The sequence below is a fragment of the Rhincodon typus genome, chromosome 38 (assembly GCF_021869965.1).
Source record: "Rhincodon typus isolate 14 chromosome 38, sRhiTyp1.1, whole genome shotgun sequence".
Taxonomy (NCBI): Eukaryota; Metazoa; Chordata; class Chondrichthyes; order Orectolobiformes; family Rhincodontidae; genus Rhincodon; species Rhincodon typus.
The window spans coordinates 12,864,885-12,881,691 of record NC_063369.1 but is presented as its reverse complement, the minus strand read 5'-3'; the positions used below and the strand labels follow the sequence as shown (position 1 = coordinate 12,881,691).

At 39.4% G+C, this 16,807-nt stretch overlaps 1 protein-coding gene across 1 annotated transcript in view; it reads left to right on the top strand.

Moving 5' to 3' along the window:
* The first annotated feature begins 1,350 nt into the window (after positions 1 to 1,350).
* The window catches only part of LOC109933321 (A-kinase anchor protein 8-like), a 26,369-nt gene continuing 10,912 nt past the window's right edge, over positions 1,351 to 16,807 (top strand). Inside the window, exons 1-6 of the mRNA XM_020532306.2 lie at positions 1,351 to 1,440; positions 4,960 to 5,007; positions 7,859 to 8,063; positions 10,439 to 10,919; positions 14,349 to 14,460; positions 15,417 to 15,475. Coding sequence (XP_020387895.1) covers positions 1,422 to 1,440; positions 4,960 to 5,007; positions 7,859 to 8,063; positions 10,439 to 10,919; positions 14,349 to 14,460; positions 15,417 to 15,475 — 924 coding nt within the window. The 5' untranslated portion in view covers positions 1,351 to 1,421. The remainder of the gene's footprint in view (positions 1,441 to 4,959; positions 5,008 to 7,858; positions 8,064 to 10,438; positions 10,920 to 14,348; positions 14,461 to 15,416; positions 15,476 to 16,807) is intronic.

Here is a 16,807-nt window from a genome sequence, read left to right as displayed (position 1 = left end):
TCTTCAGAAAAAGGGTCTAGGCCCGAAACGTCAGCTTTCCTGCTCCTCTGATGCTGCTTGGCCTGCTGTGTTCATCCAGCTCTATTCATCCAGCTCTACACCTTGTTATCTCAGACTACATGGAATATTGTGCTCCATGCAGGCCCCAGGCCTCAGGGCTTGGGTGCTATGGTTACCTCCTCACACTGTACATATTCTGGGAAATGTTGGGACAAGCGATGTTAGCGAAAGTTGTGCGTGTGCTACATACTGGTAAGTTTCAAAATCGAGAAAAATGATGGCCCAATCAGCACTCTTTTCGAATGCTGTATGTTAGCGTCATGTCTCCAATCCTGTTTCTTGGATCCTAATCTTGATGGTTGTAAGACAAAAAGCTCCACATTCCCTTCTCCTTTTAGCTTAATGATTGAGGGATAAATATTAGCCAGAACATTGGGAAAAGGTCCCTTGTTCCTTTTCAGAATAATGAAATGGGAATCTTTACATTCATGTAAGAAGCAGATGAATACTAAATGATTTAATATCACATACTACTGCTGACATTACAAGATCTATGAGATATGTTGTGCTCACATTCAGGCATAGATATAAACTCAACCACAAAGTATCTTTAGCTGTTTTCCATTTACACAGGCATATCTTACAAGATTTCCTGAAGTGCGCAAGGCAGAAAGCTTCACCAAAACATTCCACCCCCCAACCAACGACACTCATATTCTGTACTACGAGTATTAAATTGGATTTATTTATGCTGTTTATATTATAACTTGGATTGGAATAGGAATAAGGGAAACTTCAGAAATGACAAAATCCACGTAGAAAAGGATTGTCCAACAACAAAGAGTTTGGAGGGAGCCACGGTATTACCCTTCATCCCACTTCTCCGAGAGCCCTATTGGTTGGAGTCCCGCTGCTCCCAGAGCCCCCTGCCATGAGACCCTCTTGCTCCGAATAACATTGAGATCTTCATTGCTCTGAATACGCCCTGCTCTGAGCTCCATCTCGCTCCCTAAACCGCATTGAAACACCCACCCCCATTGCTCTTGCTCTGAGGCCTATTGCTTTTAGCTCTCCTACAGAATTCTATTAAACCCCACCCCCCCAAGCCAAAGGCTATGAGGCTTCCCTATTCGTTTCAACCCCGTTCAGAACCTGGCCTCCCACCGGTGTTGCAACAAGTAACTGAATGAACAATGGTAGGAAAACTGAAGGTTGCAACTTTCACCTTGCATCTTATTAGGCAAATCTGCATTGTGCGTCACCCTGATGGACAACAGGGGGAGTCCAATCGAAAAAGGGAGAATGGCTGGACCCGCCCACCACATAGACCAATCAGCGCCGGTAGGCGGTCCTTCCGGAGCTAGAAAATTCTGCAAGAGCGGGGCGGTGGATTTTTTTTTATATAATTCAACGAAGTCAAAATGGATTCTTGGTACTCTGGTAGGTGCAGAGAACGGTTATTTCTGACTTTTTGAAATATGTTGCTCTGTCGTGCGAGACCAGTTTCGATCATTGTGCGACTTGGAGAGTGTCAGGGATTTTATTCTGGATGGGAAGAAAATAAAAGGATTTTTTATTTCCGTCTCGAGGCGCGTCACGTTAAGCGGGAGGCCAACCTAACATGATGGGAAGGGAGGGGGCCATTTGTCCCGCCCTACAGCGTTCCTGACTGGTTGATAGCCTCACTTACCACCGAATACTGCCCCGCGATTGGTGGGAGAGCCTGTCAATTAGACTGCACAATAGTTCATTTGACCCAGCGCGTCGGGTTTGTGTCTTTTTTTCCCCCCCTTTACCCCCCCCAACAAAACTTATTTTTAAAATCTTCGTACTGATTTGAAAAAAAATCCTTTTAGGAAAGTAATGGTTTATTCGGTTCGCGAAGTCAGAAACAGCCGCGATCACGTAGTCGCATGGGCATTTTTATAACATCTTGGATTTTTAAAATACATGCGCCCTCGTATGTCTCTTTCTTAATTTTTAAATGAAAAGCAAAAGGCTACGGCCGCTTTCCTTTACTCGGGTCAGCGATTGTTTAAAATCAACCTTTTCTTCCCCCGCCATCCACACTCCGCCTTTTTTAAATTTTTATCGAGTTGCTATAAAATGGCGGCCGCTTCTCGGCGAGGTTTGTTTCTGGTTGCGCGCCTCATATTGACGTGCGCGCTCCGCTCCCAGCAGGCATGCACGTTCTCGTCGAGCACATCCTTGACATACAAATTCGAGATTTTGCGGATGGGGGAATGGAGAGAGAGAGAAATCATGATGACAGAATACCCCAATAGATCTAGCAGGCTCAGTTTCTCCTTTCCAGAGTTGGTGTTCGGTGTTGAGGTCATTCTTTTCTCTGTACGAGTTTTTAAAGCCCTTGGAATGGGAACAGGGAGGACGCAGAACAGAATGCTGGATAAACTTTGGGTCTGGCAGCGTCTTTCGCCGAAATAATCCGAGTTTCCAGTCCTCTTTGGAACTGCTTTTTTTTTTTGGCTTAAGGATAGAAGGGAAAGTCTGTGATCTAGTGGAACGTAGTAGGAATTAACTGACACAAGGTTTCAGGAAGCAGAAGAGTGGCAGTGGGCACACTAAAGAGTAGAAGTTTGTGTATAGATGAAGTGCAAGGCGGCCGATACATTAGTATGCAACTTGAGGAGTGAAGAATCATTGGAGACAACCCAAAAAAGCCAGTGAGAGGAACCTCAGTACGTGTTAGAGGTGGAGGTTGTGATCTGAAGTTGTCAAACTGAATATAAAGTGTTCAAGTCTGCAGGCCACTGGGACAAAAGCTGCTGTTTATCTAGTTTCACTGGAAGACTGACGTGCTACTGACAGGTTGGGATCAAGAGAAGGTAGTCAGTTAAAATGATATGATAGAAAACTGGTTACCCAGTCAGAACTAGGCCTCAATATTGAACACTGAATAGCAAACAATGTGTAATAAATTGAAAGAAGTATACATAATTGCTGCTTCACTTGGAAGGAGTGGAGCCTTGGCTGATGAAAAGGGAGGAAATAAAAGCACGTGTTGCAATTCTTGTGCTTGCACAAAGTGCATACCGTGTTAAAAGTATAAGTGGGATCCAAGATCTAGTGGTAAACTTCAATCAAATAGTAATCAAAATTCGATGAGAGTATTGACCAAGCATGTAGGATTTTTTTAAAGGTTAACTGTTTCCCTCTACACATGTCGTCAGACCTACTGACTTTCTCCAGCTAGCTATTTATTTGATTTCTAGCATTCATAGTATTTTGATTTCATGTGAAATTTCAGTTGTGTGGAGAAGTTGAGTTTGTTCTTAAAAGTAGAAAAGCTTGAAAGGGAGATCTGATTTGAGGTGCTCAGATCATTGAATGGTTTTTGTACTAATGCAAGAAGATCACATTTCCAGTGGAAGCACTTGTATTTCATATTTAATTGGAAGGTGCTCCATAGTGCTTTGCAGCTAACAATGTTTTTAAAATGCAGTCACTAAAATGGCATCCAATTTGCACACATCAAACTCCCACAAACAACAATGTGATAATAACATCACTAAAACACAGTTGAGTCAATTGAGGGATAAATATTGATCAGGACACTGTCACGGGATCTTTTACATATAAGAGGGAGAGTTAAACCTTGGTTCAATGTCACATTGAAAGATGGAACCTCTGTCACTGCGGGGAGTACTGCACTATTGAGTTTGAGTGGCAGCCTTGATTTTTGCTTTCGAGTATTGAAGTAGGGCTTGAATCTGCAATCTGACTTCAGTGTCTTGCTAAGAACATGCTAATTGAACTGTTACTGATGTGTTCATCAGTAGATGATGACATTTTAAGATAGCAGGTTGTTGTGAAGCCTCTTGCCTGAGGAGCTGGAAAAGCTAATTCAATTATAATATTCAAGTGAATTGGATAAATATTTAAAGGGAAAAATCTTACTGGGCCAGTGGAGAAATAGGGAAGTCTAATTAATTGGATCGCTTTTCTGAAGATTCAGAATGGGCCTTTGTAAACAGTTAAAGTTGCCACAGCCCTAACAGACAGTAGGGCCTCTCTCTCATTAGGGAGATGCAACTGGTATCAATTTAACCAAAGGTCACCTTGTTTCAAGTGAAGACAGATATGAAGTACTTGTTTGATACAATGTTCTCCAGCAGCATACACAAATTTACCTCTTCATCCCTCCTGGGCCCTGGTTCTCCTTTCCCTTTCATACGCTTATAGAATATCTTGGGAACAATGAATTGGAATTTAAATTACAATAAATTACTTCAGCTGCTATGATGGGATTTGAACCCATTTCCCCATGACATAAGATTGGCTGTCTCAATTAATATTTCAGTGACATTCCAACTATGCTCCCAACCCTATCCTGACCAGCAGAATATTTATCCTTAATGAGTCAATGTAAGCCAATTGGTTCTGTGATTTTTTTTTTCAATAGTCTTGATAACTTTTTAAACACTGGGCTGTTTCCTTCGAACCTACAAAAGATTATCTTCTGTTAGTTCCTATAAAATTGAATCCCAGTAAACATGTGGTGTCCTGTCTTAGTCTTGTTTTTCCTTTGTGAACTTACATTATAATTACAGGATGTTCAGGTGCACTTCTGATGCTGTTCAACTGTCCTTTCACAAAATCCAAGTTGTGCTTTGTAGCAGACACCACTGTAGCATTAACAGCTCAAGTTGAATTGTTTCTCTCTTCAGAGTTTTCAGTTCAGTTTGAACTGTTTTGGATGCAATTAAGTGGTTTAGAACAGACCGGTGTTAATGTGTATTTTACCGGGCAAGTGGACCAATTTTGGATTAACCTTTTCGGAAATCTTTGTGTTTTGATAACTTTGAAAAGATCCCCTTTTCATGCTGTTGCTTTGTCGTGTGGTGGCTTCTTCTGTTTGCAAAGACTTTTGTGATACTTAATTAGTGGAAATATTGAAGAGAGGTTTTAATTAAATACTCCTTTTTGTGATCATTTCAGGGTATGGAACTGGTGATTCTTGGAACACTGGAGCCACTAATTCTCAGGGTAAGACCTTCCTGGGTTCTTGATTGCCTATCCCTTTCTTACAATATATTTTATAAAGAGATTAACACTTCTACTAAGACGAAAACTGCATTTAAATGCTAGGTGCTTTTGATTGGGTGGGACAGTGACATGGGTGCATTGATGCAATTGGTCTGGTAATTTGACCCCATATATTTGTGTGTCTTTGCAAGCTACTTTATAATAAAATGATGAAAACGTACCACTGTTCCAGTGGGATTACTGTTGTGAAAGCTATACGTAACTATTGGGCTCAGTGGTTAGCACTGCTGCCTCACAGCGCCAGCAATCCGGGTTCGATTCCAGCCTTGGGCGACTGTCAGTGTGAAGTTTGTACGTTCTCCCTGTGTCTGCGTGGGTTTCCTCCCACAGTCCAAAGATATGCAGGGTAGGTGGATTGGCTATACTAAATTGCCCATAGTGCCCAGGGATGTTTGGGTTAGACATGGGAAATACAGGGGAATGGGATTGGGTGGGATGCCCTTCAGAGGGGCGGTGTGGACTTGGTGGGCCAAGTGGCCTGTTTCCACACTGTTGGGGGTTCTGTGATTCCATGAACAAAGTTATTGCCAACTGAGCAATTTAGATTAGGAGACATGCCAGCTTGCCTCTGACATTGGAAGTGATCAAGATTTTGATCTTGATTATATGTGATACTCTGGGCTGCCTGTGATTGACAGTTGAGGCCACCGTACATCTTTGCTGTGTTTATATCACTCGGTTGATAAATTTAGGGTGCAACAAAATGCTTATGTAAATTTATGTTCTGCCATTTTCGCCGGTATGTTTCCTTTGTGTCAACTTGCTGTGAAGGTACTTGTCCCATTTTTATGTATTACATAATATATACTATATGAGGCCACCTCAACCACCCCAGTCCTGATTATACCCAGGTTCCATTGATTTCAGTACCTGCTCTTGCACACAGCATGGCAATCCAGATACATCAGCAAACTTCTTGGATTTAATTAACTGAAGCACAGCCTTTACATGAAGCACATGTGAGTGTATGAATTAGCAGCAAGAGTAGGCTGTTTGATCTCCCAAGCCTGTTTAGACATTTTGATCAGAACTGGGTTTGGGTGGTGTGCCTTGACAGAAAACAGCTTTGACAGATTCTGGAGTTAAGCTTGGAAGTAAACTTGAATTCACTGTTTCCAGTGCAAGTCCCCTATGTGGGTCCAATGTTATATGCAGTCTTATGGGTTTTTAATTGTTCTTTTCCCTCCACTCCTCCACTCCTCCAGTTCTCACTGGAACAAGTGCCACTATGCTTCAAGTGTCTGGCCTTTTGAGGTTGTATTTTGTTCTGTAGAAGTGAATGCTGATTACTCGGCCTTTGCTTGCCCCAATCCCAGAATGTTGCTGTTTAAATTTTTGGAACTGGCAAAGGCTTGTAGCAACATGCAAAGATCACAACTGGTGGAGGCTTCTAAAACTTTGCCTTGCCTACTAGCAATGTCTTAGATAGAAAATGTGCAGGAGGTACCTATTTAATTATAGAGTCATGTTGCACAGAAACAGACCCTTCAGTCCATGCTGACCATAATCCCAAACTAAACTAGTCCCACTCTATCTCTCCTTTTCGGCAACCATATCTTCAGTTGTCTCTGTTCAATGATCTCTAAATCCCACTCTTAAAATCAGTCTTTTTGACTGCGTTCTTGGTCAACCTCTTGAATACCTTTGTCTCAGCATCAGATTTTGTCTGATTATGCCTCAAGCATCTTGGATAGTTCTATATTTGGTATCAACATCCTGGTATTTACTGTTGTTTAGAAACTTAGTGGGCCCACCATAGCTATGTATTGTATGCACCATCCTGACTTAGATTTATATTACTGTTTCTTCACCATCTCCTTATCAAATCTAGGAATTTCCTACTGAAAGCACCATGGATGTACTTTTGTCAGATGGACTGCAGTGTTGAAGAACATGACTTGATTATTAAGGATGGGCAACTGGCCTTGCCAAGAATTTTTTTTTATATTCCAGAAAAAAAATTAGTCATTTTAATCAGCTTGTTTTTTTACAGTCGGCAATAAATAAATTGAAATTGCCACATTTGTAAGTTTCAAAAGCTTTAAAACAAATTGAAATGAGATGACATTAGTGAAGGCTGAACTGAGACAATTCTTCGTAATACTGCTGGGACTTCATTCTCTAAGTTTTTTGTTTTGTTACATTGAGACTTAGATCCTTGCAACTTTAGCTACTCTTTTCTATGATTTTGATTTAAAGGAATCAAATATATTTAATTGCCTGATCTCAAAGTTGTCTTTTAGGCCTTTTCCCTACAGTAAGGAAGTCCAAAACTAAAAGATGTAGGTTTAAGGTGAGAGGGGAAAGACTTAAAAAGGACCCAAGGGGTAACTTTTTCATGCAGAGGGTGGTGTGTCTATGGAACAAGCTGCCAGAGGAAGTGGTGGAGGTGGGTAAAATTATAATATTTAAAAAGCATCTGAATGGGTATATGAATAAGATGGGTTTGCAGGGATATGGGCCAAATGCTGGGAAATGGGTCTAGGTCGGATTGAGATGCCTGGTCGTTGTGGATGAGTTGGATCAAAAGAGATGGTTCTGTGCTAGTCTTAAAAACAGCAGCTGTATGTCAAATGTGAGTTGCAATAACAGATTTATTGTGTTTATTGTTAATGTGTTGTGATACTTGTTCCTATCCAGCAAGTGTGATATATAGTGTTAATGCAGTTTAATCCCTGAAAAATGGCTATATGTTGCAAAATATACTTTCACCATTTGACTCTGGGGTGTGTACAGTTTTAATATAGTTTGAGGTTTCTATATGTTTCAAGTCTTTCTCTGTCCCTTTCAGAATATGATGGCTATGATTACAGTTACACCCAGGATACTATACCCAGTTCTGCAACAAATTATGGCTACAATTCTGGCAATAAGTCTTGGGAGCTCCCTAAAAATACAGCTACAGACACCATCATTGCCAAGATCAACAAGCGTTTGGACATGCTCTCTCAACTAGAGACTGAGAACCAGGTGCAAGACTCTTACCAGGACAACAGGTATTTGCTGAAAATTCAGTGTTAAACAGGAAAAGTAGCAGTTTAACTCTCTTTTAAAGGCATTACACCCAGACAAGAATACCTTTCCTTTGTGTATCTGTATTTTTAGATGAGTTTCAGTTGTCATGACAAAAGTTAACATTCAAAATACAGTTTTTCTCAACTAGAATATTCGCTCTACGTGCTTAAAATTCACTGTTTGCTGTTCAGGCTCTACTGTACCAATTACCTTTTTCAGTAGCATTACTCGTTTCCTAAGTGTGGGTCATTTGTTAATTGAGTCTTCTGAATTTAAGATTCAGAGAGGCTTCCTGGAATGGGATGGTGATGTTTAAATCAGCTCCTCTTGATGGTTAACAGTTTCATGACCATGTTATGTTGGCAGTTTTTGAATCAGGTGAATCAGAGTTTGCGGTTAAAATTATTCTGATGTTTGGTGCTTCGGTTTAAAAATGGCAGCTTTAACCAAGTGCATTTCTATTTTAGAATTCCGTTCTGAGAGAATTGGTGACCCAGTAGCTGAATCAGTCAACCTACTTTGATTTGCAAAATGACTGAACTCTCAATTGTGGACCTTGTCAACTTAGTACCAGTGTTGCTATCCTTCCATGTTAATTGTACAGTTCTCAACATTCCTGTTCAACATTTTTTTTTTTTTTTGAAACACATTATGTGGGATATTGCTTAAAGTAAAATGTGAAGAACAAGTAACAGTTGGTAAAGCTTGGTGTTTTGAAGTTTATGGGAGAAATTAAAGTTCAGACAGGTCCTGTTGTCAGGAAGTTGGATAAATTGATATTTAAATGCAGAATTTTGTTGTGATTTGTGACATTCAGGCACGTACATCTATTTAAGAAATAGGTCTTTTATAATCTAGCATTAGCAGAATTAATTTGATTTGATGTGATGAACTGACTTACTGCTCCCTGCAGTAGGGAAGAGGAAGAGATTGCTATAATGATTTTGGTCTTAATAGTGTAACGTAACCTAATTGCAACTTGGCTAAGGCCTATGGATCATGTATACACTCATCTAATCGCTTAGTTGAATGGTCAAAAAAAGTCATATTATTAAATGTACTAAGATGGGCTGATGATTATAAGGAGAGTTTTCATACTATTGACAGAAGTATTGTTTTTCAGAGTTGTCACACATCAGTTTTCAGGGAAGTGAGCTCTTTCTAAAACCTTAAATTTAACTTTATTTAATCATCTGTAGCAGTCAATGCTAGGTTGTGAGATGTGATTTGTTCCTAAGATACTATTATGTGTCTAGCTCCTCTTTAAGTTGGTGATTTAACCATTCCAATTACCATGGGAGTATTGAATCTTTGGCATTGTCTAGTGGACAGGAAGACTTCATCTAACTGCTTGCAAACTTGGCAGCTGCTGTACTGTGCACACCACTTGAGTCTTCTCTTTTCCTGTGTTGCATGTGCTGATATACTCTGGTGTGTTTGCAATTTCTTTTACACATTCAGATTAGTTATTCAAAACCAAGCTTGTTTAGTAATTTGTAAGCTTCATTTCCTCCATCCTGGAATTCAGAAAGTTGTTCAGAGCAAGATGCTACATTTGACTTCGTAAAATTAATTACACTCTGATATTCCATTCAAGCTGGATTTGAATCCACTCTCTAGATTGGCAATGTAAATAGGGCTTGCTTTAGCAGGGTATCTGCAATAAAATGTGCTTGGTGGCATAGACGGTGTAGCATGGTGGAAAAATCCCCATCGTTCCTGCTGACTGTAAGGATGAGATCTGGTTCTCAAAGGTATCGTGTCCAATGATGTCAGGTAAATGATGTAAGCATAAGAGCCTATAAGTCAAACAAATCTGTTTTGTCATTTTAAGGTTGCCATTAAGTTCATAGTCTAACTCCTTCCCCCACCCAACCCTTCCCATCCACAAGTAAAAGTTAACATGGCATACAACTTTAAAATGGCTAAAATCCAAATATTGGTGGATTTTTCCATTCTGCTGTTTACCATTTGCAACATGTTTTGAATGGCAGTGTGCTCCAAGAAGAGTAATTGCACAGCCAAAACTATAGAACATGGACCATTACTTAAGTATATTGTATTTGTTAACCCATGCTGTGCGATTATCAGTTACATTTTTCACTGACCCATTTTCTGCTATTTCAATTAGCAGTTTAATAAATGCGATACTAGTGTTTGTTAGAGGCTGACCATTTCAGCCAATTCTTATTTAATTACCGCAAACCACATAGGTTCTGTAATTAGCTAAAATGTCATTAGCTACAGCTATGTTGTTTAGTTTTTTTTTTAGTCTGCTGTCACTTCTTGGCAGACTTGTACCATGGTACTTTCCAGCTACTGACCAGATTCCTTGCTTGCTGTGCGACTCTTTCAGGTTTACACCTTACGAGTCCTACGACTCCGGGTCTTCACTGAATGACCGTGATCTGTACAGATCTGGCTACGGTTACAGTGAATATGGGCCTGATTATAACGATTCCTATGGAGGTCGCTATGACCACTACGACAGCTCCTACGGGACCCGCAGAGATCAGTTCCAGAACAGAGCACGTGACCCATACGGCCCTGCTAACCAGTGGGGCCAGAACTGGTCTAGAGACCGGCCTCCATATAACAGACCCAATCGGAACGACCCCTTCATGTCACCTGCAAGTTCCGGGCGAATGTCTGCACGCTGGAATGAGCTGTCGATGGGAGGCAGGGGCCCCAACGCCGCCACCGCCTCCTCCACCAGGAACCTCCCTTCGCTCTTCTCCCCAAACATTATCCCCATGGACCTGTTCAGAGTTCAGGGATCGGGAAGACCGTTAGGAGGTGCCAGACAGCGAAGGAGAGACAGGACTCGAACCAGAGGCGTAAGTACCTTTTTAAATACTTTTATTTTATCCAGTAATTAATAGGTAAAATGAGGGATTCTGAAAGTTTTATCTTGTTTGCTCACTGAGGGACTTTTTTTAGTTTAAGGGCACAACTTTTAATTTTTTTTTTGAAGTGGACCAATGTGAACTTCCAGCACCTTGTCCAAAGAAAAATCCATTTTTCATGTGCAGTGTTTCAACTAGTGCAGAACTGAAAGTGCTTAAACAGAAAAATCCTCTAACATATCTATAACCCAAGTCGTATCATGCCTTTTTAAACCCAGGAGATGAGAATTGCATTTGGTTAGTTAAGTCTTGAGAACCATCATTATTGAGCAGTACCAATTTCCACATCCTCAAATGCTATTAAATTAGTCATGACTCTTTCCTGCTTTACTCTAGGGTATTTGCACGCAGATGTTTATTAAACTGAATGTATAATTTATTGAACACCTTTGTGGTTTCTGTCATAGATTGCAAGATGAACATTACTGTTTTAAAGTCTTATTGTTAAAGTGAATATTGAGTTTCACTTGTTAGCTTTATAAATTAATTTCATGCTGCTTAATACTGTATTAAATTTGTATGTTAGTGTGACATCTAGTCTCCTGTAGCTGATGCGAAGTGTGCTTAATGTTGTTTTTGAATTTCACTTTTTTATTTCCAGCCTGGAGTTGGCGAGTGCTTGCAAACTTTCACATTAAACGGTTAAGCTGAGGACAGTTGGCCTCTGTGGCTTGAAAGGGACAGTACTGCAGTGTCAAATGTAACATTACACATTAAACAGTATGGAGTGTTATATGTTTTAGTGTACAGTATGATTGGGAATTTATTTACAGAGTAGGTGCAGTTTAACTTGAAAAATTCAAGGGCTTTTGCAGAGTTGAAATTATACAAATCCAAAATTGATTCTTGCAGTGTAAATAATGAGCATATTTCTAGAATCTGACTCACTGATGATCTTGTATACAGTATCCGAAATTTCTGTGATGTATAAATGGTACTCGTGTGTGTGTGTGTGTGTGTGTGTGTGTGTGTGTGTGTGTTGGGTCGGAGGTGGAGGAACAAGCCAGGATAGTCTTTTTTCTTTCCCCTCTTGCACTGTAAGCTCTGGGGTGAACTCCTCCAATGTGAGCTTTTTTTTAGTAGGGAAATAGTCTGTGTTCCAGATGTGATTTTCACTAGCATTGAATGATGCTCAAATTACCTTTTTTGAATTTGCTCATTTGCTATGTATTTGAATCTTCTGTTTTTTTTAATTAGTCTGTGATGCTTGCATTAGTTGCCACCTGTACACTGAAAAGCAGGCAAACATGTTTTATGTTCCTATAATGTCCATATTAATACTTTCAAACATCTTCCCAACTATAAGTTTGAAGATGGGGATATTAAGGTTGATATTTTCTTTGACTTGAGATATTAAATCTGTTTCCCCCTCCACAGAGGCTGCAAAAATCTGAGTATTCCCACCTTTTCTTTTGTTTCATTTCAGATTTGCAGCATCAACAGTGTTTTGCTTTTGATATTTTCCAATCCTTTGGGAATCCAATGAATTTAATTGTTTGAGCTATTCTTTCAGAGCCTGGATTCTGAATTGAAATGAAGTCCTGCCCTGAGTTTCAATAACCTTCCTAAGCAGGTTCCCTTTAAATTTTAAATCCTCTGTCTCTATATTTACCTTTTTGAGCATACTACTTTTTGTTTTTACTGATTCTTCCTGACTACCTTTCTGATCAAAATTTTCTGGAAAAAATAACTGATGCTGAGGCAATTCCACTATCTCTGGTATACCACTTGTCTTTCTGTGCACCAATCCTTCTTTGCAGCTTTGGCTTAGGAGTTTGTTTCTGGGTCTGCAATTAGTCCTTATGAGTTGATATGCAACAAATACAATTTAATATATTGAATTACTTTACTTTGCCCTAGTTTACAGGATTTGTGCATTACTAAGTGAAACACAGAAATATTCTTCCTGCTGAATGTAATTCAGACAATTTTCACGAAGGATATTAACTTGTCGAAAAACATTGCTTTAAAAGAGACAAGGAGTCAAGTGTTTTTCACCTTGTATTCATCAGGCTTTCTTCTGGTTTTCACTGAAGCAAGGAGTTTGGAGCCAGCAATCTGTGCTGCATCTCCCTGGCAGTGCCCTGACCAATCAAAGTAGACCACAATGGTTAACGGGTCATGCTGTAGCTCCATGTCAACTGTTGTCCAACAAGTCTGCATCCTCTTGGCATGCTGTGTATATTGTTTCCTTTCTAGAATTGTTTTGTTTTTGTCTCAATCTAGACAAGTACACGATGATAAGATTTGACTTTGTCTCTTTTTAATAATGAAATCATATATTAAGTACCTAGGAAAGGGATATACATATTTTTGTCTTGTGATGTAGAATTCACAAGCTCATTACTTTGATCTAGTAAGTCAGTATTTAATACTGAGCAATTCAGTTCGTTCAAAATAGTACGTGGATTCAGTGAAACCCTTGGTTTCAATGTCACTTAAATCTGAAAAATTAGTGTCCTTTTTAAAAAAGACAAATGTCTATTTTTATTGACTTTGCTATTAAAAGCTGGAGAATAATTTGCTATCTGCAAGATTTTGCTCTACTGATCCATATAGTAATGATTATTTGACCTTTTAATGTTTTCTGCTCTCTTCCTTCCATGGTTGTCAGCCTATTTCAGTAGAGGTTGGCTATTATTACTGAGACTTCAGACTACCAGTGGCTGCCACATACAAAAATAATCGCATAACTCGTATGGTGCATTTGCACACAGACAAGTGTGCATCTGATTATGGTGGCAAAAGTATCTCTTTCAAAGGAAGTGAGTGACGTCTCTGACACAGAATGGCACTCTCACCATGAGTTTGAGGTCTGAGATGTTTTGTCTGTGTGAAGTGTATTGGATAATTTTCTGTTCTCTCTTGCATTCATTCGTAAGTTGTTTGGTTAGTACCAGTCACAGGAAATAACAGCAGGTCTTGCACAGAACAAGTTAGATTTTACTTTTGAAATGACCCCTTTCACGAAATGTGAAATCTGATCAGTTCTGTACAGTCCAACTGTTGTCCAGCATTGTCAATTTATCAGGAAGTGTTCTTTCCACCTTGTTTTAAAACAGTGGGACAACAAATATTGGGTCAAACTTAGCTAGCTTGTAGAATGTTCTGTGTACCGTCCAGAGAACCAAGGTAGGGTGTATCCTAAATCATTAAATAGGAAACAAAAAATGTTCTGGACTCCACAAATATAACTCCTTTATATTTGTGGAGTCCAGAGCATTAATTAATCATTGCAATATTTGATATTCATTTGTGTGGATCATACAAGCGAGATCTAATCAATACCATATTTAAAAGTATTTTAAATGCTGTTTGTGTATGAAGAATGAGAATTGATTTCTCTTTGATCATTAACAGATGAAGAAAGTGAATGCAGGCTTTGGGAGGAAGAGAAAGCTTTCCACAGCCAGTACCGATGAACCAGAGAATAAACAAGCAAAATCTGAAGATCCTAATGGATCTGATGCAGGTATGTATCAATTTCTATCTGCCCTGCAATCTGTCCCTTTGGCACGTTAAAGTACAAGTAGTGTTGTCTGACTTTTTCATCAGACCACCTCTGCCTCCTGCATTTTAAATTTTAGTTAATCTTCCTTTGATCTTCCTCTATAAGAACTGTATTCTCCAAGATTTTGAAAATCTGTACTGATACAGGTGCATGCTGACACATGACATTTGGCCACTAAGTTTTGCTCAGCTATCCAGTATATTTTTACTTGTTAAGAACTAAAGTCAGGTTCAAGTCAACAGTTGAAGACTACAAGCTATTATCTATTCAGAATGGCAGGTAAAGTCAATTTTCCTCCTGATTTTTAAGTAGTGCCACCTGCTGGGCATGCTTGTCAATTCAGGGTGAAAATAGGATTGACTTGGTTGGGCAATGCTTTGCTGTCCCATAGTCTATCCAGAATGGGTTTCATAGAATCTAAGAATTGTTATGCTGCAGAAGGGAGTTACTCTGCTCATTGTGTCTGCACTGGCTCTGTGTATGTGCGTAATGCTGTTCTTCCTCTCTCTCGCATGTTCATCCTCTTCAGAGAAGTCCATTCCCTTTTGAATTGATTTGGATTAAACCTACTCCACAATATCTTTTCAGGCTGCATTCCATTCCAGATTCTAACCACTTTGTAAACTGAACTCTTCGCAAATGTCTTCTACTCAATATTCTAACCAATGAGCGACATTCTATATACAGTCATTTATGTTGTCATTCTGTGACACACTGGCTAGCTCTGCTGTGAGCAGTCTACATGTTCACTATTTTGAAACGGCAGTCTTTACGAAATGTTCAAACAGATCAATCCCTATATAAGTTATATATAGTGTTTTGATTGCTTTGTACCTCTTCGATGCATTACACTTGTTCAAGTGACTGATCAATGAAGTGCATTGTGTAATAGTATTCTTGAAATGACTCAATTTCAGGAGAAGATGACGGTGCTGAATCTGGAGATGGTGCTGGAGATGCTGCTGGGGATGGCGTTGTAAGTAGTTACTTGCTTACTGCTGAGATGGAGCATTGTCTTTATAAGCAAATACTCAATCATTTGAGAGACTGATTATGGAACTTCATGTTCTGCATGAATGTCGCTGGGCTACTTGCTTTAGTATGAAGGAGCTTAACCACTGCAGCTGTTAATTTGTATGGGACTAATTCTATTTCATTACCTTAATGGGGGTAAGAGTAAAGGGAGAAGTAGGTAATTGTCACTTACAATACAAACTAAGTCCGCAGCATGAGATTTGATAAACCTCCTGGCAGGTAACCAACTATTTTAAAAAGTCAAGGTGACATCATGCAGAACTTTTCTTGTTGCAATTGTCAGTTAAAGTCTTACTGACTGTCAACTTCTGATGTGGATTTTGACTGTTAATTTGTGCTCTCTGGGGATAGTGCAACCTATTCTATTATCAGTCAAGGCTCTGCAATCCTGATTGACATTTTCTGTCAATCCTGCAGGAAACAGTTTCGCAGGATTCATATGTAAAAGTAAGACTGATGTGGAGAAATGCATTTTTCCCCCATTTAAGCCAGTCCCAGTACTGGGAAACCTGTTCTGGGAGATTTGAAGTTACCAAGTAACTGGGCCAATGTTGATATACTTCCTAATGTAAATATGGGTGAGCAGAGTTAGCCATTCTTATACCATTAGTGCTAGAAATCAGTCCAGCTCTTGTATAAGTCATCACAAATGTATAAATGACCAACTTAATCACTTAATTTGCCTGACTTTTACCAGGTTTCTGAACTAGGGAACACAAGATATTTTATAATAAATGTATATTATAACAAGTGAATGGATTATTAATATGCAGACTTAAACTGTATCGCTGTTAAATCCAAATTCACGCACTATGATTCATAAATAGAATTTAGAGAATAGGCAGTTTTGCAAAGGAACATATTTGGTGGCTCTGGAGCCCAAAATGTATGGCTGGACTAAGGTGATTTTTGTCAGTTTTGTTTGGTGATATCACATTGACTGCTGTTGACCTCAGCTCAGTAGCAGATCATTTTGGATTTAAAAGTTCGTCCCTGTGCAAACAAAAAACTAACAATGCATGTTGTTTATTTTTTTTGAGGGGGAGAAGAGAGGAGCAGGAGGGAAAAGAGATACTGACCTGTCTTGTTGGCTTTTTAGAAGTCTGGGTGAAACTTCTCACTTGTCAGTTCTGTGACAAACTGCTACTGAAAACTAATGAAAAGCTGTTGCAGAGTCAGTTTTGCAACTGAGATAGTTGGTGCCATTGTGCCTCAAGTGTTAAATCCAGCAGCTCCAAATGTTAGATAACAAGGTGTAGAGCTGGATGAACAC